The following is a 26,693-nucleotide window of genomic DNA, read 5'->3' as shown; positions in this document are numbered from 1 at the left end:
AGGTCAATATCTATCTTTATATTTCCTGTGCTGAAGGACCAAGTAACATCCCTGGTTCAATGGCTGTTTATGAAAGGAAAATATTTTTTGGTTAATAATTTTATTTTATTTTGATTGTCAGGTGTGACCTAAACTGTGAAACTAGTTGCTTTCCTGTTCTAAAAGTGAGAAGGTCAGCTTTGGGGGTAGCAATGGAAGTTGTTTGCAAAGAAGACCCAAAATACTGTCAAAAATTTGCTTCTTATGGTGTCTAGTTGCAACATTTTTTCAACTTTTATTAAGCATGATTAGAAAATGTGCATTTCTTGTTTTAAACTTGAATAAGTGGCAAGGGAGAAACTAAACAATCCTTAGGAGGATTGAAATGATTTCAGTACAGGAAATCGTGGATCAGAACTTCATCTCTGGGTATTTGGAGGCCTGTTTTCAGCAGGAGAGAATTATCAGTTTTCAGCAGTTGCGTTTGAATTTTTGGAGGATTGTTCAGATTCATTTGGGATTCCTTCAGAGGAAATTAATGCAGATATTTGGGAACTTGCCAGAAACATGACAGGCTTTTCTTTTTCCTTTGTGGAGGTGAGTAGGGAAGAAAGTATCCTGGGAGGAAAGAAACACTGCCATAGAGATAGTGCTCCCTAGTGGAGCTGACAGTATATATGTCATCGTAGATATTACTTTATCCAGTCTGTCAATATTCAGGAAGGCACCGTGGACTCAGTGACCTTGGGAACATTACATGACTCATTTGATTTACAAGAATAAACTGCTCTGAACCTTCGATCTGGTATGTCAAACAAATGAGGGTTCCTACCAGGATCCGTCTCCATGTATTGAACGAACATTGAATGTTCTTCAGTAAACAAGAGGGCTGGATGTATTTCAGCTGCAGAAAATGATGGCATTGTAGATGTAGACTGAAAGTACTATTCAAAAAGGAATAAACACAAAGATTGAATAAGGATGCTTTATTATTATATAACGTTTAGGTAAAACTCTTCTTGGGCACTAAGATAGTCTCCTTCACATATTAGAAATTGCGACTCTGTATGTAATAGCAGATTTGATCATACACTATTATGCAAATTTTACAATTAAAACATTTTTTATTTTTGTACACATGCTAAAACCCTTCAGGCCTTTTCTTGATTCCATACTTGCTACGTTTAAGTTTCCCTTCTTTGTTGATAAGCTTTTGTTCTGCAGTGATGTACTTAATAATACCAATTTCCCTCAGTGTAAATATTCTTACTGTTTTTTATTCTTAGAATAAGGCAAGATGCTACTGCTTCTCTTATCCTGTTATGGAAGGTCACAACCACTGGATTTAAACAGTGTTCACTTATTGATGGCAGAAGTGTCACCCTTCTCCAGGCACTGGGTGGACTTGTTCTTTCTGAAGAAATGCTTGCACTAGGCAACAACTATTTTATTGGTGAGTAACATGCTAAGTTTATGTTTATCACCTCTTGGTGACAGCTGATGGTTTACCTAACAGTTTAGAGAAACAAAGAGGTAAATTCCCTTAACTGAAGTGCTGCTGAAAGATCCAGGTGTGATATTGGGACCACGTTTTAGCCATTTGTTCATTCAAAGCAGACAAGAGATACACTAAATTCTTATGCAGGTAACACCATTCACTTTAAAATCTGGATGGTGCTTTCTGCCTGATACCTTTAGATGATGCAAGGTATTTTATATGTTCTGGTTTAATCAGCTGTAAAGCTTTTGCTTTGAGGTGTTTCTTTGTCAGATACTGTATCATGGGATACTTTGAAAAGAAGCTTAAGCCTGTACACAGTGAACTTGAAAAAATATATTAAAATACAATAGGAGATCTGATCTCCTAACAGTATTTACCTGCACTACTTTTTCCTCTTCTAGTTTTGACTCTGTGAATACGAAACCTTAGAAATATACTATATCTTTCATCAGGCAATTAAATGTTAAGCATCTTTGTGGAAGGAGTGTAATGAAAATAGGCTGATACGTTATTTTTAAGTGTATGGGAAATAATGCTGATTTAATGCAGTATTTATGCATAGACACAATAGACTTAATTATATTGAGCTTTCTGGGCAGATGGTTTATTATACCAATGACATGAAACCAAAGTCGTTGTAGTAACAGCATTTATTGTAATCTGCTTGAAATGCTGTATATCTTATAATGAAGTATAAGCTGCCACAGATTGTTATTTCACAACTTATCATGCTAATAAATGTAAAATTAAAAGCATTCTGTTGCAGAAACATTGGGCCAATATTGTTTGTAGCTAATACAGAAAAAAAACCCAAATGCAGTAGTGGTGCCACGTTCTCTCCCTTTTGAGCTGTCACTCAGCAAAGATATTGCTTGAAGGTTGTTAGTATAATGATTTAATTACCATCAGTAGTGGTTTCTGTTTGTGATATTTATTTTCTTCTAATTTCCATTTCCTTATATTTTCTTTATTATTTACTTCCTTCCAAGATACTTAGGATTAGTGTTTTTTTCTTTTAATCCAGTTTTGCGTTTAATTTATCAAAGTTAAAACTCTCCTCATGTGTCTTCTTCAAGAATAAATTTTTGCATTTGACTTGTGATAGTTAATGTATGATAGAAGTAAGTAGAAACTTGCTGAAGACAGGCTAATTTTAACTTTTATGCACTCATGACAGTACCTAAAGCCGTAGCTCGGTCCATAAGCTCCCAAATAGAGGGACTAAGTTGCTCTGTGAAGGCTCCACTTGACTGTACATGCCACACAGCATAGGCTATTGATTTAGATTATTTAAATGAATATTGTCTTACTCTTCCCTAGTTTGTCTTGTCCTACTTGTTTCTCTGTGACTGTCTTTATGTCACTTGGACTTTTACTTTGAGTTGTTTATTGTGTGCTAGGCAACAAGGTGAAAATATACCTTTTCCTTGATGAATATAACCCAAGGTTTATTTCATAAAAATTGTACTACTGATCTTCCTTATTTCATGCAGTACAAGTTTTCTGAGGCTTCTTACTTTACTTCCATCTGGTTTCTGATACTTCTTTGGTCTTTCTTAATTTCCTGATAGTGAAGGTCTTTGTAGAATTTTCCAGGTGTTGTAGTGTAATTTGATTTATGTAAAGAACATGAATCATAAATGCATACGCATGGTGCAGGAGGGAGACTCAAATAATATAGTGATATATTCATGAATAGGAGCATCTGAGTGCTTAGTAAAGATGAGTGCAGATATAGTGCATTTGAATTTTTATAAATCCTATTTATTTTAGCAAATGGATGGATTACCTGTATTGCTTTTGATAGAAAATGAATATGAAACATTCCCTCTGCGTATCTTTTAGTCCTGACTCATTCCAACTCTATACTATGATAGAATCAAGTAATCAAATAACCTTTTTCTGGAGTAAATTATTTTATAGGGCCTTAATTTAGTTATAGCTTTTGCCAGTATAATTTCCTTTTATTAAAACACTTGAGCAGAAAATGGGTGAAGTACTAAAGGAACAGGGAAACTGAAACATGAATTTGTTAGTTTAAAAGTGTTTCTGACCTATCAACATTTGTTGTAAGAAAGAGAAAACGGAGTAGCCTCTGAATTTTCTTTTTGATTGTATGGAAATATTCTGCTTACTTTTCATCATCAGTTTTTGTCCAATAAGTTGTAAATCTTGTGTGTAAAACTTAAAAAGGAACTCAGTCATTTGGTCTGAAAAATGCTGAATTTTATCTGAACTCAACTGAAATCCATAATTCAGGTGAAGTCTGTATAAAAAATAATTAAATCTTTACTTCAGATTTGATCCAGATGTATGGAAATAATCTGTGAACGTGACACACCTCACTTAAGTTTCTCATTTTCAATAAGATCAGGTGAATAAGGTTTTTCTTACAACTTTCCGTATGTTTCTTGATTTACATGAATATTCTAAGGTACAGTAAATTAAAATGGATTATTTTATACAAAAAAAAGCAACCGTGTAGCATGTGCTTTTATTGATGATATTTAAGCCAAAACAATGTCGAGGCCACAAGATACTATAGGATGCTGTAAGCACAGAATCACACAGTAAGGCTGTGAACTATGCCAGTCAATATATTTACTTTACATAATTTCCTCCTTCTTCCCCTACTCTTCTGTTCAAATGAGATTTTAAGGATTCTTCTCTTAATTGGTGAATTCTGTACAATGCATATTATTTTTTTTACCTTTAAAATTTTTTCTAATAGAGCTCTAAAAGAAAAATGAGGAAGATCTGAGTGTTTTGGGTTTTGTGGGGTTTTTTTTTGTGTGTGTGTCTTTTGATATACATCTTCTTTGGAGGTAACACAGTGACAAGTGACCCAAGTTTTGATACACAGCAAGGTACTTTAATTACATCTTGCAAATCTTTCTGAATAAGGTGGTTATGTCAAAGATAAAACATTTAGGGGAATATTATTTGGTTTGTGTTGCCTCACAGCAACACAAATTTAAAGTTGTTTAGACAAGACTGAAAAGACTCAAAAGTCAGCAGTAATGTGCTGATTTGCTGATCATGTCATTCAGGGCACAATGTCTAGAGGTTGGAAAGAATGCTGTCACTGAGATCTAAAAATAGACACCTTGATCATAGTGCTGTTTACTCCAGAGACAGTACCTGCACTGCATGAGACTGAAGGGTTTGAGGGAAGAGAGGAACACAACTAAACGAAAAAGAGCAGTCTGTGTTCTATAATGTGATCTATAAAATGGCTGCTGCATCTGCAGCCTTTTGCAGTGCAGGAAAAGTTATGATGCTGTGATTAGGCAGTATGCTTACGTTGTCAAGTTAAAGTATTTACCCCATTAAAATAAGCCCCCATAGATGGGAAAGAGTACTGACTTAGAGCCTGGCTTTTACCTTCTGTAAAGCATTCTTACCACGACTGCTTTGCTTAGAGTATTTTAAATGAGTTTCTAAGATTTTATACTACACATGTGCCAGTCTTCTAAAATAATTTATTATGGTTTATTATAAATTAGGCTTATTGGCCAATGGGGGGAAAAATACCAATATGGTTCAGGTTTTGAAGTAAGAAAGCCCCTGGAAGTACTGCTTCTCTCAGTCGGTTAGGTGGGTTAGCTGTAGGATGAAGCACACAGCATATTCCAAGGTGCTGGTGGCTTTTAATGCCAAGTTACTACTAGACAAAGGTAACCACTGGATGGCAGATCTGTAGTACAGGCCAGGTGAACTGTTGATCTGTGCTCACTGTTTGCAACAAAAATGCTTCATCTGATGCCAAGAGGTTTTTGGAAGTTTTGTGCCCAAATTCAGGACTTAAATAATTTTTTTTTTTGGAGGACATTTCCAGATGTTTTTAATACCTATACAGGATATTATAATTTCTATTATGTGGAGTGCTATAGGTGGATCTTGAGATTTGCCAGAGAGATAGTTGGGATGTGGAGGAGAGAATTAATCATATTTTTATAGTAAGAGATGGTAATTAAGGGATCAACATGTAAAACATTAATTCCCGGAAAGTCTGCCTTTTGCTTCAATAGACCTATAGCTTTGTAATCTTTGTCCCGATGTTCATTGAAGTTGTGAGTGATTCATGTATCAACTATTCATCGTATTTATAAAATGTCTCATCAGCATTTATTTTAATTCAGGATCTTCATATCTTCATGCTAGTGATAATGGTACTAGCATATTTGAAAATGAATAACTGTAAAACTTTACCCTGTTACAGTCACACACCTATTCTTCATTGCAATATATCTTGAAAAATTGAGATCAGATGAAATACATTTTACAAGTCTGAAAAGTATGCTGGTGCACCATCAGTTTGTGCATGAGCCTTTCAAACAGAAGTGCTCATGAATGTTAATAGGTTACAGAGAAGGAGCTCTGTGTTGAGTTGAAAGTGCGGCTTGTTATGTGTTTTGGGGGAATCTAATCCACCCAACATCGCGCATTTCTCTCAGGGAATAATATACTGCACTTGGGAACATGTACAGGAACATATAGATCTTTTTGTATACAAGTTTGTTGCAAGTGCATAAGATTTGCTAAACTGATTAAATAACTTCTCTCTTGAGAAAATAATGCATTAATATTTTCCTTAGAAAATATAAAAAAAGCCTTGCTGTGAAGGACTTTGAAGGGCATTTTCAGCTTGTACGGCAACTTTCGAAAATGTTCTATGAATTGTTGCATGCATCTTTTTTATCCAAAGATGCAATCACACTCTGAAAACTGGAGCGTTTATTCTGAAAACGTAGTCTGCTATTGAAATAGTGAAAAACCCAAACCTAACATATAATAAAAGCATTACAATATTTATTACTATTTTTTAATACTTACATTTTAGAAGTTTTACAGTGACGAGACACAATCTGTTTCTTAATGAGTCTTAATTTACCCTAGTGCTAAAGTAATATATCTGTTCACTAAGGCAACAATTCTGTCTTTCATGACTCAGTAGATACACCTGTGTATGTGAGACTCACAGTCAGTTGTAATTTCAGAGTCTCCAGTCTACTGGGTAAACTAGTAGAGTTATACTGGTATACAGTTGACAAATTATATTTAGTGGGCCAATTCTGCCGTAATCAAAAAAGAACATAGCTATTTATGTTGGATTAATTTGGAAATTGGGTAATAAAATTGCATATTATATGATTATCACTTCAGTTTTAAGAACTGTTTGTTCTGAGCATAACATAGAACATGGAGTAGGCAGTGCTGGCTGTGCGCATGCAACCTATTTCCTTCTTTTTCCCAACAACATAAAACCCCCCGCAATTATGTTTTCGGGTCTCTATCATGGTTATTAGGATTTTAACTCTCAAAAAAACCTGCTTCTCATCAGCTTCCATGATAGTGTTGGAAAAATTGCTTTTCTACCTTAGTGTGCCCACTGCTGAAGCTGCAGTAATGGGAGCTGTTTCAGAAAAATAGTTAAACAGACAGTTGGGTGTTGGTATTTTGCCTCCATTTCACCGTAAGTAATACAATAGAAAAGTTTGTGTATCTATAGTTGTTTAAAAATGCTTGTGAATAGGTAGAAGTTACTTGCTTTTTGACTTTGTGCTTTATTTAGTACTTCCATGATGCAGCTTAAATAGTTTTCATGGCATTAGTCTTTTAGTTTATTGTCTGGTGATAAGGAAAATAAATTTATAAGCAAAACTGCTATTTCTCAGTTAAAACTTTACAGATAAGTAGAAGGTTTGACATTTAATATGAATGAATATTTTTATCTGAATAGGAAATTAATCCTCTGGCACAATCTTTAAATTTTAATGCTTACTTTTGTCACAGCAAAGACAAACTGATGTAGAACAGGTGTGTAATCTAGTTTTCTGCAAGCCTTTTAGATCAATACAATTTAACTAACTAGTTTAAAATACAAACTATCTCAAAAGTATTTCCTTAAAATTGGTAGCTGTACATGCTCACTTGAAAATGGATGCTATAGCATCTTCATTGTGAGATGAGGAATACTGATGGTATTCAAATGCCAGCACCTATAAGGCAGCTTGCTTGAATTCTGCAAAACTTTTTGAAGATTTTCTTAAAAAGGAAAATTAATCCTTGGCTCCTCAAGTCAAGAGATCTGTTGCATTTTAAAAAGTGTATGAACCATATACGTGTATGCACAGAAAGGATAATATTTTCCTATCCAAAATGCTGTCCAGCCTTTCTAATGCAACAAAGTATTTTCTTTAAGATCTCTGTCCTGAGCAGTTATATGCTCTTTGGGGTTTTTAATGAATCTTCTTGCACCATCTCATGGTACGTTAACATGTGGTCACCACTAATATGACTGTAGGTATATTGAATAGGCAAAATGAAACTTAGTGTACAAAATACCATATTAAAAATAAATAATCTAGAGAGATATTTGGAAACAAGTCAGTCTGATTTTCTAGCTGGTTTTATCTGTCTATCGAATTTTAAATTAGGACGCAAGTTGTAACTGTGTCTTTTGGATGGTGTGTTTTGTGTTGTTACATGTCTTTTGAAACACGTACGTATTTCCATCTAAAGAAAGCAGTTTGCTGCATGTTCAAATTGTTTTTACATAAGCAAAAATGAAATAGGACAATTTTATTTCATAATAGGAAATGCTCAGTGGATTGAACTCACTGGAAGCCATGTAATCAAGTTACTCTGGCTTTAACATGTGTCAGCTGAGCATCTGTGTGCTCCTAGCCCGTGGCGTATGTGCAGTCATTTGACTTAACCCTCTTTCGCTCTGGACTAAATTAAATCACATTGCCTTGCACATGCCGCAGTTGGAGTGTTCACGCAGTTCTGCTGCTCGGCTGAGGTGCAGTAAAGTGTGTCTGTGTGTGTGAGACCATTTAGTTACTTCTGCCCAAGTCAGCCTTGCTGGTAGGGGAATTCGGTGACAACTGCTCCAGTTAATGGGGCTTTCATTTTTATGTGTGCAGTATGCCTGGAAGGGCCCTATTGTAGGCAGTATTGAGTATTGTGCTCAGCTGTAAACATTTCCCTGGGGTTCTGGGCATAAGAGCTAACCTTGCAGAAAATGGCCTTTTGATAAACAATAGCAGCAGCAGAAGTGCAAACAGCGTAAAAAGTTCAATGAAGTGTTAATTTCAATGAATTTTTTTTTTTAAAAAGATGGCTTTATAAGGCAAAAATTTAAGCATTCAGCTGAAATCCAAACCATTCTGAAGAATGCTGTTAGGCTGTATGAGAAAGGGTATCTTTATAAATATGAAAAAAAAAATAATTCTGCCCTGCCCTTCACGAACAAGTTACATATACGTCATCTCACATATAAGCAGATGTAAACTTTAGTTTATTTTTATTAAATTGTATTATGTTTTAAGCTAGCTTCTAAATAATTTTACTCTTTAAAGTAATCTTCAATTGATCTGTAAATTATTCAATTTTTATTTTTATTCACTGCTACTTCTAGCAAATAACAGTGGGAATTATTTTTTTTTATATCTTTGGAGGTTCATCTGCTCAAATTTGTAATGCTTGGCAAAATACCTTTGTTTGTTTATTCGTTTTTAAGATTTCTCTTTTTTCAGATATGACTTTTGTGACCAATTCATAGTCAAGATATTTATATCCGGTTGATCACATGGTTGCTTGCACTGTGAGATTTTGGGCAAACTGCTTAACTTGAGCTGTAAAATAAGGATACTAATGCATAATTTCAAGGAAAAGATGAGGCACATTTTAACGCTATTTGTAAAATGCTTTGAGATCTTCAGCTAGTAGTCCAACATACCGTACAGTTTATTTAAAAGTAAGGTAGCCATTCATAAGTCTGTAAGTTGGTGTCAGAGATTCTGGTGGTCTACATTTCTGCCCAGAATGCTGGGCAGCATTGTTGAGATGCTGATAAGTGAGCACATAATTGGGAAATTGTGATACAGGAAATCTATTAGAAGATTGGTCTTGTCACCCTTGCTGGGCTTTCACCATGATTTTGGACAGTAACCAGAGTCCTTGAAGCCATGACAGAAGGTCACACCCTCAGCTACTGTCACATCTCTGTATGCAAGTGTTTTCATAAGTGTAAGTGTACTCTTGTTAGCTCTTTCATAGTCCTACCATGGGTTTTGGTCCAGTTAAGCTATTAAGTTGGGTAATTGTTTAGTAACAGTGAAATTCAGAAAATGCCATTTGTTATAGAGGAAAAGTAATGGAATGTGTTCAGGGATTTTTCTGTGCTAAGTGTATCCAACTGGTTTGCTCACTTCACAAATATATTTTAGCTGTCAGTCCTGCAAAACTGAGCTCCAGCTTGAAGGTCAAGCTGTGTGGTATTTCTTCCTAAAGTTTGGGAAATAATTTTCTGGCACCCAAGTTTTGCTTTCTGTTACACCTGTGTAATGCTAACACTGTCAGTCTGCCTCTGATAGAATTGCAGTAATGTTACTGAGAATATAATTTGACCAGCGGCACATTTATCTTTGTCACTGGAATGGTGATTATGTCTGAGAAGAAAGTATATGTTTGATTTTCAGAGCCTAGGATGAGTTTTCAGTGTTGGCAGTGAAGGAAGAGAGCATACCTATTTTTAAACTGAGTGTGACTATGATATCAATTTGGAGAAGAAAAAACGCAATGAGAAGTTCTACAGTCACTTATCAACAACAACAAAACATTCCTTAAATTGCTGTTTCATGTGCATTTTTGAAAGCTAAAGTATCTGGAACAGTTCTTGAACTGATTCTCACTGACATCTATATATACTTCCAGAAGAGTATCAGACCAAGGCTTCTGTGACAAAGCACAGTAAGCATGCTGATCTGTATAAAATTTGGGAGAGTTCTACCACTTATAAATAGTGCTATTTGTGGGCAAAATAGCAGTTTCATTATCGCAGCTGTATTTTTGTATCCCCAGATGCTATGTTGCCTAGTAGTATCATTAGAGAATGATCTCAGATGTTCTGTACAAGGATCCTATGGTACTGATGGCACAGAAGTACTGCATCAAAGACTGTGCGTGTCGTTGACTACCTGTTTCTCACTTCATGTTTACTGCTTGTATATGATAATCATCCTAAGGCAAACTAGGAAAGGATTCCTGACTCATTTTTTTCAGATTCTGTAGGAGACTATTCGTGTCGGGGCCCTGTGAGAGTATTAAGAGGCCTTAATAACCCTGACCATTAAGGTCTCATGGAAAATGTGATAAATGATTGTCTATTTGTAAATCAAAATCATGCCTCCACTATTTCAACACGTATATTTTCGCAATCAGGTGCATCATGAGAACATCTTGTTACGCTTTTTAATTTGTTAGGTTTCTAAATTGACTTGAATGTGATTTCCATGAATGAGTGGAAGGATTGAGCTTTCTTAGATTTTCTAGATGAATAACCACTATTTGAGACTGTGATATGCATTGCCATAAGAGAAGGAAATTGGCTTTATAGTTAAACTGAAATTCATACTTTATGCTTAGATCCAAAAAGGCACTTAAGCATGGTGGCAATTAGTATAGACACCTGTGGTGGTCTTCATAGTCTTTAATATTAGCTATACCATATGACACATAGACAGTGTAAGAGTTGTGGACCTGAAATAACCTTTGGATAAAATTTGGACATAAAAAATTTAGGAAAAGGGACTAGAATTCAAGTCTTCCTTTGTCTTTTTTCTGGTGAGTTCTGTAATAAAAATGTAGTCGTCTTTTTTTCCTAGCTTCTTTTCTTCAGATCTTTCATATGTCTGTGAAGTTCAATGGCCACAAAGGAAAAGTTTGAGCACATTGACTGCTCTGGTTCAGCTTGCCGAGTAACATTTTCTCCTGTGATGTGAGAGATGTGGTCCAACAGAAAATTCATTTTGGATATTTTAAACTTTAGGTTAATTCTATAATTTCCATTATCTGTGGTTGAATGAACAGACATGCAGCTTCTATACTATAGAGTATTAAGGCTTATAAACTATGGTTGAATATGCTCTGATAAGAGCTGTATTGTTTCTGAAAGCTAAAATCAGGTCTGGAAGTATTATAGCTTCATTAGGTTACTACATGACATGAACTGAACATGTGGTGCAGGCACACCCAGTACCACTGCTTTGCTCCTGAAGGCCTGGTGCTACCTGTTTTTCTTCTATTTGTATATGTCTCATTTTCCAAATAATAAATAACTGACTGTACTGTACACTGGGGATAGGGTGGAGAAATGACATCACCTTATTCTGGGGCCCTTTTTTGTTTTCCTGCCCATTTTGGCTTACTAATGCCCTTGGTGCTGGGTCTGTATACTGGCAGGGAAGCTGTAGGCACTTACGTGTCTTGAGAACTCCACTGCTTTGCAAAATGTTGAAGTTGGCTACTGACCTCAAAAGCTTTTGGTGTGGGAAAGTGTTGGGAGAGAAAAAGAGAACAGATGGAAACTGATAGACATCCCACTGCTGTCTCATTTCCTTGGGAAAGCAGGCTAAAAATAAGTTGAAGACTTGGGGACTGATGCTTCACTGTGAGTGTCCAAAGCCCTTGGCAGTCATTCTTTCTTACCCAGGAAAGCTTTAGGCGCACTCAAAGACCTATACTTTTGTGAATTGGAACTTTAACGTAGGGAACTATTACCATATTTCTGCTGTAAAATAATAATCTGTTGTTTCAACTGTAGGTGAATATATGTTGGAATGCGTGTAGAATACAGAGAAATACATTTGAGCCAACTACAACAGGCAAGAGTGATTTTGTGCGTAATAGCATTGGGTGCATACCAAGAGTTAGTTACAATTTGTAGTTCAGCTTTATGCCTTCTGTTAACATAGTATGCAATAGGATAATGTTCTTGAGCTGGTGGCCTGTTAGCTCCAGTCCTCCTTTTGGCAGTCCCCAATGGGCCAGCTCTGACCTCAGCCTGCTGGGCGTAGGAGGAGGGTGTTGTTCAGAAATGGGGCTTGTGAAGGAAGCAAATCAGTTTGTGGTACCTAGAAAATCTACAATAAATTAATGTTTGAGTAGGGGTAGTCTGAATAACATGATATGATCTTGCTGAAAGCACCTGGACACAATGATGATACCTGTCATCTTTTATTTTGACTTTATTCCTTATTTTTTGTTCTTAACTTCCTTAACGTGAGAGGAACAGGGGCATATGTGCTTTGTGCTCCAGGGCATAAGCAGGTGAAGCTACCAGGGTGGAATGAGCTGTAGTGTATTTTACCACGCACACTGCCAATGAAATCATGCAGGTATTTCTCAGACTATCAAACAAAGCCGGAAAATGTTTCCTCTGCAATCTGAATGACTACTTACATGTTATGATTTATTAGGCTTTAAAACTGTTTCCGTAGTATTACTGTAAATATCTCAGCCCTGAATTCTTCAGCTGCTCTGGTGTCATTGTGTTTTAACTAGCTTTAGAAAACCAGCAAGGTTAAACTGAACAGAATTACCTTTTGATATAAACAGCTGTAATGTTTTTCTCCAGCCCTTAGATGAAGCGAGCTGTAAACATGCTTGTGAAATCATTCTCCTACCCAGAAGTTAAAAATACAACTTAAAACTCACTCTAGTTCAGTTGCTGTTATGGGAATTGGAGAAGGAATTAATTGAAGTGCTATGACCTGACTTAAGCAAGGAGTCATATTTAGACAAGCTTCTTCTAGCCCTAAAACCTAAAGATCTCAGAAAGTTGTATTCACCTTCTATAGAGTGAAAATATATAGCCATGTTTTTATCTTTCTAGTCTTTGGAAATTAGATGAGGTAATTGGAAATTACAGGAAAATATATGGCATTCCAGTGAGAAAAATTATTTTTTTCGGTGGTTTGCCTAAGGACTTTTGATACCAAAATAGTAACAAGATTCAAAGTACAAAGAAGGTTGATTCAATATTCCTTTAGGGAACTGTCCTGAAGAATATGTAACAATCTGCTTCAGACAAGCAAATGTGAACTCAAAGACATTTTCTAAATATCACATTCTTTCATGCGCTCACAAATAATTGCATGACTGCCAGTGACAATGGCATTCAATTGTTAAAGGAAATAATTCTGGCTGCATCTTTGAACAGATGGGTAAAAATGGGGTGTGTATTAAGGCCAGAATAAATTGGCTCGCTTTGAAGAGGTCGGCAGATTACAATAATCTTCACTAGCAAAACCAGACCGTTCCACATTTGGAACTATACCCAAGGTGGTTTTTTTTTTTTTTTTTTTAATCTGATCTTGTAGAATAGTTAGCTGACTTATAGAGACTGTACTCAAGCCAATGAATACTATATATATTGGACATGAGATTTTCCTGCTTTGAAGATATGGTTTAGGGATAATTGTTTCTAGCATAGACAACTAATTGTTCAAAGGATGCAGCATTTTATAAAGTGAAATCTAAAAATAAGAACAGAGAATGGAAGACTTCCATATGATTTTCTACAGAATTTGTAGAATTAGTCATGCTTGACACTTTCATATTCAGAATGTAAGTAATATTTAGCAGCTCTTCTAGAACGAGAATTCACCTGAAGTTCAAAGTGTTTCATGAAACTTTGTTTTATTAATGTTCATTACAAATACTTTCTTGTACTACTTTTTTTCTGCTTGACTATATGTTGTGCTATGTCCAGTGTATAACAAAAAGAAGCTAGACTGTGTCTTTGATGTTCCTTTGAGGATTAGGCTGTAAATGGACTCTAGAATTTAAAGTGGAAAATATTAGAAAAAAAAATTCAATGTCACACTTCCTGCATAGGATATTTAGATTTTTAAAAGCATCAGTTTTTACTTAAATTCTCTTTCTATTAATTTCTAAATAAAAGTATTATCCTACAATGATTCCGTGTCTGTAACTTTCCATACTGGTACTACAAACGGTCTTAGACCCTTAGGATTCTACCTAACTACATTAAGGATGGTGAAGTCAAATTTAAGTTTGACAATTTATGGAAGAATCTTTGGTTTTTTTCTTAACGCATATATTCTGCATACAGTGTATACACTCTACCAAACCCACACTTTTTATGTCACTGCACAATTATTCTGCCACAAGCTCCTAGAACAAAACAGCTGATTGCCACACATGGAAGGGCTGTAAGCCAGGAGTCTAATCACTGTGGTGGAACAATCCAGTTGCGGTACAAGTGTAGTGTAGGAGCAGAGTATATGTATTTTGACATGAATTCTGACTTAATTGTATATGTCATGGGCTGTGTATGTGCCTCATTTTACTTTTCCTGCTGTCCTTTATTTTATTTTCCAGATACATCTGTTAGAAATATGGGTGATAGGGATGTTGTTACGCTCCAGTGTGTTTTAATAGTTTCCAACCATTTTTTTAATTCCATGCAATTACAGGTCCTAACCAGAGATTCATGAATTTTCCTCTTCCTCATCATATGTTCCCATTTTCATGTTTTGTTCAGCTATACCTTATAGAGTGATGAGATCAGACATTCAATAATACTTGCATTGCAAATATACAAAGAAATGCTGTCAAGCTGTGCATGTACGTTCTTGCAAACTTCAGAAAAAATAGTCAGAAGGGCTTGTCCATCTGTTACCAATGTAATGCAGTTTATCGTCTATGTGCTTTTTAGCTCTGAAGTAACTTTTAGACATCCATTTAAACATTTTTCTCGGCTGAATTTTATTTTGTCTTGCCATTAAAAAAACTTAAGGAAATATATTTTTAATTTATCAAAAAGATAGCAGGCAAAAGCATTTGGATATTCAAGACCTAAAAAATGATAGCATATTAGAACTCTGGAAGTAGATCTGTTTCTCCAGCCTGCTTTCCTTTTGTTAGTCAATATGAGTCTTTGTTTCCCAACTATATTCTAGTTTGTATTTACATGCATTAAATTTAGATTGGCATGTATGAAATGTGAGCAGTGATGTTCTTAGTTGACAGTTTCTTTCAGTTTAGTTTTATTTGTTTGTCTAGTGGGTAGAGAATTAATATGTATTAGTGTATTTTCTTATATAGTAAGAATATTGTTGGTTTTTTTAAAGGTTTTTTGAATGATTCGGTTACTAAGTGCATCGTGGCTCTACGCTTGACTGTGATAGTGAAAGTCAGTACCTGCATACCTGTGGGAAGCCATTCAGATAACTTCCAGTGTTCGGGAAAAGGAAAATGTATCACCAAACCAGATGAGGTAAGGTGAACTTATCAAGACCTTCATGTGCTGTGGAAATTCCATGATAATATAAACACTGAATAAATTCTGCTTGGTCCTCTGAGTGTGTGCATACTTTGCTGCTGTGTAACAGGCTTCTAGAGCTCACAGGTGTTGCTGAATAACAACAATATATTTATTTGCTATTCCTAAAAATCAAGTGCTTGAAGTAAGGAAATAACTGATATGAGATGCAAAGATTCATACACTCCCCTGGCGATAAAAAAAAATAGTATTCAAATCAGGTATAAGGTAATGTGTACTGCATCTAACTGCCACTCTACAATAATATTTATGAGAGGCACGTGGTGGGCACTTGGGATCCCCAGTCTCCAGACCAGTGTGTTCCAGTTCATTAAGTCCTCAACCTTCTTTGGGTTTTAGGTCTGATTTAACCTAGTACTTACCTCTCCACCTCTCAATAATTGCTCACTCAGAAATCACTGATCAGTGCAATGGAAATGTCTGAGCATAATTATGAGAAGAAATGTAATGGAATTGTTTGGTAATGTTTGGAAGTTTTCCTGTACTTTCTCTTTTAAATAATACTACATTGAGAGATTACAATGGTGACAGCAGTTCCACTGGCCACTGTGAATTTTTTGTGCCATCTAGTAACATGAGAAAAGAAGAACCAAATATGTCAAATTTGCAGTCTGTGTACTGCTTTTACAAAACCCTACTGGCCTTCTGAGAATGAGATCCTGTATTCTCTGTTACCTTCTATAAGTGTTGATTTTATTTCATGGATTAAAAGTAATTTATAGCACAAATATGCACAGTTAATCTTTGGTTTTATTAATATTCATTTGGGAGATAAAAGCAATAGTAACTGTTGAGTAAATATTAACAGCTGTGAGCGTGCTATGAGCACAGAAAATCTGGCATATTTAGGGAATTCGCTGTTAGTTCATCTGCTACCATTTTCTAATTTAAATTCTCAATAAGCATGTTTGATAGAAAAAGGACGTTTTGAATTGTAACAACAATAATTAAATTGCTACAGTAATCTATATATACATGGCAGGGCTAACATCTGGAATAATTAAGTATCTACTTTATTTCTCACAAATGAAATTATAAAATGCTTGAGGTAGTGTGTGAACACAATTATTGCAAGATGCATTTAGAAATAAGTGCTACTTTACCATACCAGCTGGCTGCTATCCAAATAAATTATTCATTCAGATACAGTGTCCTATCTCATATTCCAGTTTAGTTTTTCTGCTTTACTGTATTTAACATTTTTATTTTATAAATTCAAAATCTTGAATTTTATTTATGTAAATATTATGTTTAAATTTACCATATATAACAGCATATCAAAATGTCTTCTTTTTACATTTTTTGTCAAATTGAGAATTTTTGATTAATAGTCTTATTTTCTATTTTTTCATGTTGTTTGACCATTTTGATGACTCCGATTTCTTTCTCTTATTGCATGTCATATGTCACGAAATAAAAATAACTTCCTGTATCTGTGCAGAAGTATTAAGGCTTTTCTGTGTTAAGGAAAATGCTTACATGGATTTTAATAATGATCTTTGTTTTATAAATCTTTGAGACCTGGCAAGTAAAATAAAATCTTTAAAAAGAAAGATATACTGGTGTCATGGCAAGAAAGAGAAGCTATTATGTCACTCAAAGACAGACAAATCAGTACCTGTAATGTCCCCACCTCTAATCTTGACACTCAAAGTTTTGTATGTTAAAGCTAGAACAGTTAGTGATAAACGAAACCCCCTCAGGCACATGTAGTGTGTTGTTTTCCCTGGAAAATGAATAGAAAAACTGAGGATTGCTCATATCTGTCCACCTATTCTTTCTTTGAACCTATGGAGTAATAGTGGTTTTGATGTAACATGCACTAGGCTGTAGCTGAGTGACACCCCTGTGGATGAAGCTGTGTAAGACAGAAATCATGTTGAAGTCTGTTTCTGAAGAGACGTCTATCAGTTCATGGTACTCAGAGGACTGGAATTAGCAGGATTCTCAATATCTCTTATCTTCAAATACAATTTTAACTTCAGAATGGCAATTGCTTTTATTTTCACTGTCAAAAACTGCTCCTGAATTTTCTATAACTTGAACAAATGAGGAGTGTCTGCAACGATCCTGTTAAGTGCCATCAGGCTTATGCCAGGTAGCTTGCTGGGCTGGGTAGCTCACTAAAACCTCGGAGACAGTATTTCCAAATGTAGATAATTTATGCTGACCTTCCAACTCCAGGGAGAATAAAATGTCATGTTGTCTGTTTGTCTGTAGTGCTTTTTTAAATCTGCCAGTTTTACTTACTTTTTAGCCTATTAGTTATGTGATAGAACTTCCACCAGAAAACTGATTAAGGCCCAGCATAAGCAACATAGTTAAAAAAAATAGAAGGTGCAGATTTCATTAAGCAGGATGTTTTTGCCATTGTTTAGCTCATCTCAGGTGAGATATACCCTAAAATATCTTAATGATTTCCCTAATGATGGAGCAAACAACTGGTAAAATTACATGCTTGACATGTACGAGCCGTTGTGTCAGCTTCCTGCAAGACACATTGCCTGCACTTCTTTTTACAGAACCCAAACTTTAATTTTCTTTAGGTTTACAACATGCCCTTTGTGATTTTCTGTTTGTTTTTATCTATAATTCATTCTGTTTTGCACAACCTAGTCTTGCAGGATGCAAAGCAACTTATTAGCAGAATGCATAAAAGGCCTAGCGCCACGAACAAGCAAAGAGTTCTGCTGGCTGTAGTCATCGCTTCCAGTGCCAAGAAGATTAATGATTGTCTTCGTGTTTTGATGTACTTCATAAGTTTATTCCAAATCTAGTTTAATGTAAAAGAATGTAGCAACACATCTGCTTAATGGGAAAGTTAAGTGTAATTAACAATCTGCAGTGATATAAGTGCAGTGCTATACTGTTATCTACAGAGTGCATAAAACTACAAACAAATGAATTCTGGTCTAACCTGAAAGTCTCGGCCAGTTTTTACTCATTCCTTACTGATGCAAAATCTGGCTTCTACTCAGCTAGATGCTTTTTGTAGAATATGGATATGAAAAGGAAAGCTTTTATGGCAGAGTTTCTTTTTCAATTATTGTTGCTTTTGAAAGGAACATAAAATTTCACCACTTTGTTCAAAATTCTGTGAAGTGAGGTGATACTGATTTAGAGTCATGCCTTTTTCTTCCTCTGCATGAACTTTGTACCTCTACTTTGCTGCCATGCTTGCCCTTCTTCCACAATGGAAGTGGAAATGTGCCAGAAGGATAATACTGGTCTTGGCATCATCACAGTGTAAATACCACTTTCACATTCATATACTCAGCTTTACACTAGAATAAGTTGTCCTTAAACCAGTTAGCTGTGAATGGAAGAGAAAAATCTTGGTATTAACCTAAAGGGAGAGATTTATTTGGTGTGAATTTCTGATTCCATGTAGGAATTTAAAGTGAACTTTGGCCATCCGTTGGATTTGAGTGCCACAATTTTGCTAACATATGGGGATAAAATTATTTCTTTCACAGATTGCTCCGTTCTGTAACTTTGGCTCTCTCGTGTAAAATGTGGAAGAGCTGACTCTGTAAATATGAAATTTTATTGCTGGATTTAGAACTCTTGAGATTTACATAAAAAATAACTGGCCTCTCCCTGCACTAAGAAATAATGTGTTGAACTGAATAGCAATGATTTCCATGTCTTCTTTATGGGTTAGAAACTTTGAGGCAGATCCACTTGATTATATTTGTAGAAAGGCTAATTATAAAAAAGCCTCATATATACCTAAAAACGCGCTCTCCTGCCTTGGGACTTCGTTTTCGAAGTACAATATACTCCTAAATACAAAATATATAATTATCATACAGCAATGTTTGCTCAAACATTATAGCAATTCACTGTGAGTTGCAATAAATATTGGAAGTCTTTCTCAGCAAGAGAAAGAGTAGACATTAATTTTGTTCCGGTCATCTTAACAGTTTCTCTACTGTAATTTAAAAAAAAAGACAAAGGTGAGCTTTTATGGTATTTCTAGTGTGAAATTTAGAATCTGATAAACACTTTATTACTCTGTTTACTTAAAATAGGAAAAAAGTACTATAATTCCAACTCTGTAATATGATAGTTACAGACTGGATAATAGGAAATTATATTAAAGAATTTATTTTATTGTCATCCAGAATGATGTATAATAGATTTGTACTTCCATAATCAAGTAAAATACACAAATGAACTCTATTGATCATAGGTTGTTTTGAAATTCTTAGATAGTGACTTTAATACTAGCATTATGGCACTGTGTAACTTCTTCTTAACGTAGTTTTTCTCAAATATGCTAGTACATGTCATTTATTCAGGAAAATAATAATATCATTTGGGAAAAGTGAAGATGACGTGCCTAATAAAAATGGTGACACTTAAATCTTCTCTACAGAATAACTTGTCTGTTTCTCAGAACAGTTATCTGTCATGAGGCACTTCAGTTTGAAGAGCTACAATGTTTTTCTTTTGCTGCTTTCAAAACCCATTTTGTTACCCACACTTTACAGTAAATGGATCCTTATATTATAGTCTTCAAGAGATACCAATATTATTTAAGCTTTTCTTAACTACGTATTTCGTTAGTATTGTTGAGGCCATGACTGGTTGTTGCATTGTTTAAATATATTAATGCTTACACTATAATAATCAGCTTCCATTGCTTCAAAATGAGATTTTAGTGCAGGCAGAGCCATGCTGTTTGTGTGTGTGGACAGGACAGAGATTCCCTTCCTCTCTGATGGGTGGTTCAGGTGCTGATGTACTTTGCATCTTACTCTCAGATCTAGCATAAAACAACCGTGAACCTGAGCCTACCTAACAAACGTGGTGCCTCTCTCTTCTGACAGAGTTAACTTTGATGGGATGTTATACTTCTTGGATCTTTTGATGTAGATAAACCTGTTCTCATTTCCAGTGCGTACACAAAGACTAGAAACATATTTAGACTATGATCTTTTTAAATGGCACAGAATCTAGGTACAGTGCCTGGATCTGATCTTTCCACATTCTCTACTGACTTTGATTTTAAGAAAAAAAATACCATTTTTTTCATATTATGGTATCTCACTTTGTTCATCTGGAACAGGCAAGTTACCAAGACAGGCATCAACCTTGATTTTAAGTCTAAACTCAACACTCCGTTCCAGGAATGATAACAAACACTTTAAGTCAATAATGCGATTTAGTATCAATAAGAGTTAGAACAGCTGTGAAGAATGCTGCAGGCAACATGTTTAAGTGCACTATTTACCTGGGTCCTGATCCTATATATGCACAATGGTACTGCATGGCTCCAATGATAGGACATGTTGAGGACAACAGTATTCTTGAACCACTGATTGCTGTTGTCGTTAGGGACCAAAGTGATCCCTGTGCTGGTGAGTTTTCCACCAATGCTATACGGAAATGCAGAAATACTTGCTGTGTATTCAGTTAATTATTTAGTTCTTAAATAAAAGCAATTATCTGTTTTGCTCTGTTAGTCACTTTTCTGTATAAGCTTACATGAATTACCTTCAAAGTAATTTTGACAAGTCGTTTCCAATTAGAAAAGAAAATAAATATTATGTTTGTGTTTGCTTTTATTGAGATAGTGAGCTTGGAAATTGTTCTGCATCAAGTACTATTAGGCTAAATTTTTTTTTCAAATTCCTTATCTCAGAAAAAATACAAGAATGATTCTAACAAAACTTGCCCAAATTCCATGAAGTCAGAGTTTTTATTGGAATATAATTTTGATATAAAATATTTTTCAAGTGTTTTTAAATACTTTTAAGTTACTATGCTGTGTGATTGCAATAATTTTGGCTGTGTTTTGCTTGTCTGTCTTTTCTGTCTGTTGAAGTACAGTCTTTGGAAGCCTGTCATTGCTCATGTGTGAGATTTTCAGAGCTGTTTTGTGAAAAGGCTTGGACAGCCTTTTCAGAATACCAGAACATGTATAGACATTAGCAGGGACTTCTGGCACTCCTGATAATTAACATACCCATCATCTTGAGTTTTGGAGCTTAATAGTACTTATCTCTACCAGTGTAATATTTGTAAGGAATAATGAAATCTGAGTTTCACTGAGTAAAGTCTTTTATTAATTTGAAGATAATTTTTTTTTTCCTACTTAGGTCACAGCTGTTTATTCATATGAAGGAAACAGGAGTAAAAATAGAAAATAAAATACTAACCGCATCTCTGTTTCTAGTTCCATGCACATTCTGTACTTTGCATTACAATGTTTGTGCATGGGACAGCTGCATTCCAGCCCTGATGATCTGCCTTTGAAACATATGAGAGTGAGTGATGTTGCCATCTAGCGTTTAATGAACAAAGAAAGTAAGATATTTAATCTAAATATATGCTACATATGAGAGAGCTTTCCTTGCATCCATTCTTTGAGACTTTCTTGGCCATCTTAGTGACCTAAAGATTTTTTAAATCTATTTTCAATTATGTTATTGCTAACAAAAATTTGCCATATCATGCCTACTATAGATGTTTTAAATGTATAACAGGTGTAGTTCTCTCGATCTTTTATTAAGCAGCAGAGTTTGGAAAAAGTAACAAATACGTGCAGAAGACATTTTAACAGAATTGAAGGGGTGTGCCACTACCGAAGGTGAGCCTCTGGGATCCCAGCCCTGCCCTTCACCTAAAGGCTGCATCTTTGTAGTAGGATTTGTTGCAATAAATCTGCATATTACTTATTCTGACAGTTATTCCTGTCTATAGATGTAATTTCTGCAATGGAAGAAAAAACTTATAGTGATTTAGATATTACAGATCTGATCCCAGCCTCCTCATCTAGATGAAATTACCCACATCATTACAAATTTTAGCTGAAAATATTGTCACAGGTTTGGTATTTCAGAGGGTAACTTTGTGCATTTGATGTATTTATGGCAGCTACTGTTGTTATGAACAGGAAAACAACAAAACCATCTTTGTTCGGTAGAGTATTCAATGAAAACATAATTTTTGAAAATGTATTGTGAAGTACATATTCTGTTTGGTTTTAGGCAACTTTTTTCTGTGAGTGTGAGGATGAGTATCGGGGTTCCCTGTGTGAAGAATTTGATGCTTGTCAGAGCCAGCCCTGTCAGAACAACGCAACCTGCACCGATATAGCCCAGAAACATGACAGGAACAATTTCACCTGCAGCTGCCTGCCTGGTAGGTTTTGTATTATGCTTTGATTAATGCATTTTTTGTTTTAATGTTCAGTGCATATCTCTTGCGGAGCAGTGACCTGTGCAACTTCAGATGCTAGGAAAGCAGGAGAATACAACATAAGGGCAGTCATTAAAACGGTGTGGAAGATTAATCTGTGAAAAATGTCACTGAAGGCACACAAACCACAACCTGATGATGAGTGAATTATTCATAACTAATAGAACCTGGTTACCTAGTAAGAAGAGATGACCATAATTTAGTTTACATCAGCTTTTTCTTAATATTTTTTTTCAGTATGGATTTTAAGGATACATTATAACCACCCTTTCAATAAACAGGGTTTCATTGTAATTAGCAAACTTTTCTTCTGTTGCACCAATCAAATGGATGAAAATTCTCTCCATACTATGCAGTTGTTGAATTGTTCCCCAGAATTAACTTAAATTTTGAAAACTTTTAAAAAAATTCATAAATGAAATAATTTGTGAGTTTTCTTAATGAACAAGTGTCTAAGTTCTCGGAAGTTATTTTAATAAAATTTGTTTTTAGAATGTAATTACATGAATATAGTCATCTTAATTAATTAAAATCAATATTAGACTAAATATGATGGTCATATGCTGGAGGGTAAATTAAAGATACGTGCTGATGGAAGAAACCTTACTAACTGGCTATTAGAGAAAGCTTTGCTCTCTCTGAACATTACAATTCAAAACCAAACACAGTTATCATAATAGAAGTTACTTCAATACATTTTCTAAAATAATTTTAATATAATAGTTGGCTAAGATTAGGATCAGTAGCAGGTAATTTATTTCACTTTCTACAAACATTCTACTGTACACTTTCATTTCTGTAATATGGGTTAGTTGATATTGGAGAGAAAGGACTTATTTGAACAATTAAAAAAAAGAGGGGTGGGGTGGGGAAAAAGGAAGATGCTTCCAGAGCAAGTCTTAAGATCTGCAGAACATAAAAACTGTATCATAAAGAACAGATAGAGAAATGAATGATTTGATCAGGTTTCTAGTGGTTGTGTCTAAATGGTTATTGACTGGCTTGAATGCTGGGTGGATACTTGTGTACATTAAATATACAGAAAAGGTATATGTAGCAATACTTCCTTTATTCTGCCCCAAAGCAGATTCATGGAGTAGGTGTTCTGATATTCCCTTAAAGATGGGAATATTCTTATTCTATATGCTAATGCATTTCAGCACAGACTAGAGAAACTTCTAGCTGCACAGGATTATATGCAACTACCAGCCTGAAAAATGACTGCGCCAGAAGTAGATGGATGCAAGTGATGCTTTAATGTGGCTGCCAGGTACCATCCTCTGAACAGATTGGTGAACTTTGCAGTTCAGAAAGTCAGCAATGGCAAATTATTAAAGCCCCTTCTTTCTCTCCAAAGGCCAAGACATTTCCTTTTAATTATACTTTTTCTGCCTCTAGGACTTCCACTTTTTCTTTCCTTGCTTAAAGTGCTTAGCAAATGTGCAGCAAGAAAAGGATTTATATTTGTATTTTTATATAAATTACCTGGATTTATACTGCTCTGAAAATAAAATCTGAAGTTATTATGGAGGTATACTCTATTGTATTTCATAAATTCTCCAAAGGATCAATGGTCACTTTAACAAGATAATGTAAATACAGTTAAATAGTGATTTAAATATGAGAAGAGAGAGATCAGAGTGGTATGAACTTCAAATGTTTGAAGAATCCCTACTATTACTGTCATGTTTGAATATGGTTGATTCAGATTCTTTTGGATTTTGACAAGTGGTTTCCAATTAGAAAAGAAAAAAATTCTTATGTTTGTGTTTGCTTTTATTGAGATAGTGAGCTTGGAAATTGTTCTGCATCAAGTACTATTAGGCTAAATTTCTTTTTTTCAAATTCCGTATCTCAGAAAAAATACAAGGATGATTCTAGAAAAACCTGCCCAAATTCCATGAAATCATAATTTTTATTGGAATATAATTTTAATAGAAAATAATTTTCAAATGCTTTTAAATTCTTGGGTTTACTTGTGTAAAAAAAGCTTTAGGGGGAACATTTATGATAATTCCGATGTGCTTATTTTAAAGCCTAAGTGTGTTTCCACTAGGAAAATTTAATATTTTCAAGTTGTACAACTAATTTTTGCAAAGTGACATAGATAAACTTCTCACTTATGTACAAGACTCCAAAGGTATCACTGCTGTTGTTACGCTTCGATCAGGCTGTGATAGTTCCTGCTTATAGTGGTAACTTACAAATTCTAGTGCCTTGATAAAGCAAATGTTACTTTATTTGTGTAATGATATAAAATCCTAGGGGTTTGTGTTGTTATTATGATCCCAGATATCTGTATCAAGTGTTTATGTATTTTTTTTTTAAATTTGGCCTCTCCATATTTTTAAAAACAGCCTACGAGTTAAAAATGTAGTCGCTATTAGGGGCAGGCATTTCAGTCTCATAAGCGTTAACACAATCGTAGAATCGTGGTGTAGGTACCATGTGGTGCCAGGAAATAATAACTGAGATCAGGACAGTTTCTTGAAGAAACTTCTCTTAAATATTTTGGAAATATATTTATATTGGGGCCTTTACCATCTTTTAACTTTGGATTTTATCCATTCCATTTAAAACCTGTTCCTCTAAAATATAAATTATGCCTTGTTATTTTTACAAGTGTTTCTTCTTGTCTCTAGAATGATTGTTAGCTCCTATTAGAGGAAAAAAAAAGTAAAAATCCTAAATATTTCCTTCTACAAAACCTCATCTACTTCTTAGGATATAAAACAAAGCTTACAATAGATGGAATGAAATTATCTGATTACCCTATGTGAGGGCTTCCCTTCTGAATGATAGTATGATCAAGTCCCTCTGTAGATCCTGAGTAACCCAAATACAGTTGACTTCATTTATTACAGTCTGAAGCTTGCAAGGGTGTGCTCCATGGACTCCACACATTATGTTTAGGTTTAGCTTTTAATTTTTTAAAAATAATTTTTCTTTAGTTTTTTTAATAGCAAATGTCTAATGTTCTTCAGATGGCTTAATGTTTGTTAACCTCAGTGGCTTATGTTTCTACCCATAACTCACCCCCCCCCCCCCCCCCCCCCCCAGTTTGTGTGCACACATCAAAAAATAGTCAGGAAAACTAGCTGTTTTCATATAATTATGAGGTTTTTTAAAATATTCATTTCATATGGAAAAATATTAAAGAAAATGGTAGATAAGAGCTTGATTATCATAAATGTCTCCATATGCAAGTTTCAGAAACATTTCTATGTGAATAGGATCATGTTTCCCAAACCCTGATGGAAGGAAATGCTGTGAAGGCAGTACCAGCACAAAGTGAATGGGTGTAATGATTCTGTGAGTGTGTCTCACCAGAAAACTGCTCCTCCACCAGTGGTGACTGCTTAGCACCTCTTAATTTGTAGCACTTGTGGCATATTTGCTATGAAATTCACAAATCACATCCTCTTTCGGATGGACAAAACATGCCCTATAGATAATAATGAGATGGGACACGTTTATTTTTGTAAAGCTGACATAAAATATTATCTCTGATGAATTTTCCTGCGAGCTACGATGACAATCGCAGGAAGTCAGGTTCCTGTAGCAAGCTTCAGAGCAACACAATCGTTTCTGCCTTTCTGTGCCAACGTTCTTTTGGATACATATTGAATTCCAGGGTAATTTTTAGCTTCCACAAACTTGGTAACAGTTTGAAGATGGAAAAATGTTTAAATGAGTTAAGCATATTCAAGACTGTGTTATGATTCATAAAAATAATCAGCTGAATGTGAGAACTTGAAAAAATATGAAGCCTATAAATGAAAGAAATCAGTTGATGTAGTCTTCTATAACACTTCATTGCCGTTTTTGTAAATTTTAGGTTAATTT

The 26,693-nt window shown here is 34.9% G+C and overlaps 1 protein-coding gene across 1 annotated transcript in view; it reads left to right on the top strand.

Annotated features, from left to right (window-relative positions):
* The window catches only part of DNER (delta/notch like EGF repeat containing), a 139,070-nt gene that overhangs the window by 70,508 nt on the left and 41,869 nt on the right, over positions 1 to 26,693 (top strand). The window contains exons 4-6 of the mRNA XM_040613353.1: positions 1,266 to 1,432; positions 15,427 to 15,572; positions 22,637 to 22,790. Coding sequence (XP_040469287.1) covers positions 1,266 to 1,432; positions 15,427 to 15,572; positions 22,637 to 22,790 — 467 coding nt within the window. The remainder of the gene's footprint in view (positions 1 to 1,265; positions 1,433 to 15,426; positions 15,573 to 22,636; positions 22,791 to 26,693) is intronic.

This window comes from Falco naumanni, chromosome 13, assembly GCF_017639655.2.
Source record: "Falco naumanni isolate bFalNau1 chromosome 13, bFalNau1.pat, whole genome shotgun sequence".
Lineage (NCBI taxonomy): Eukaryota > Metazoa > Chordata > Aves > Falconiformes > Falconidae > Falco > Falco naumanni.
This window is presented reverse-complemented; position numbering and strand designations above follow the sequence as displayed.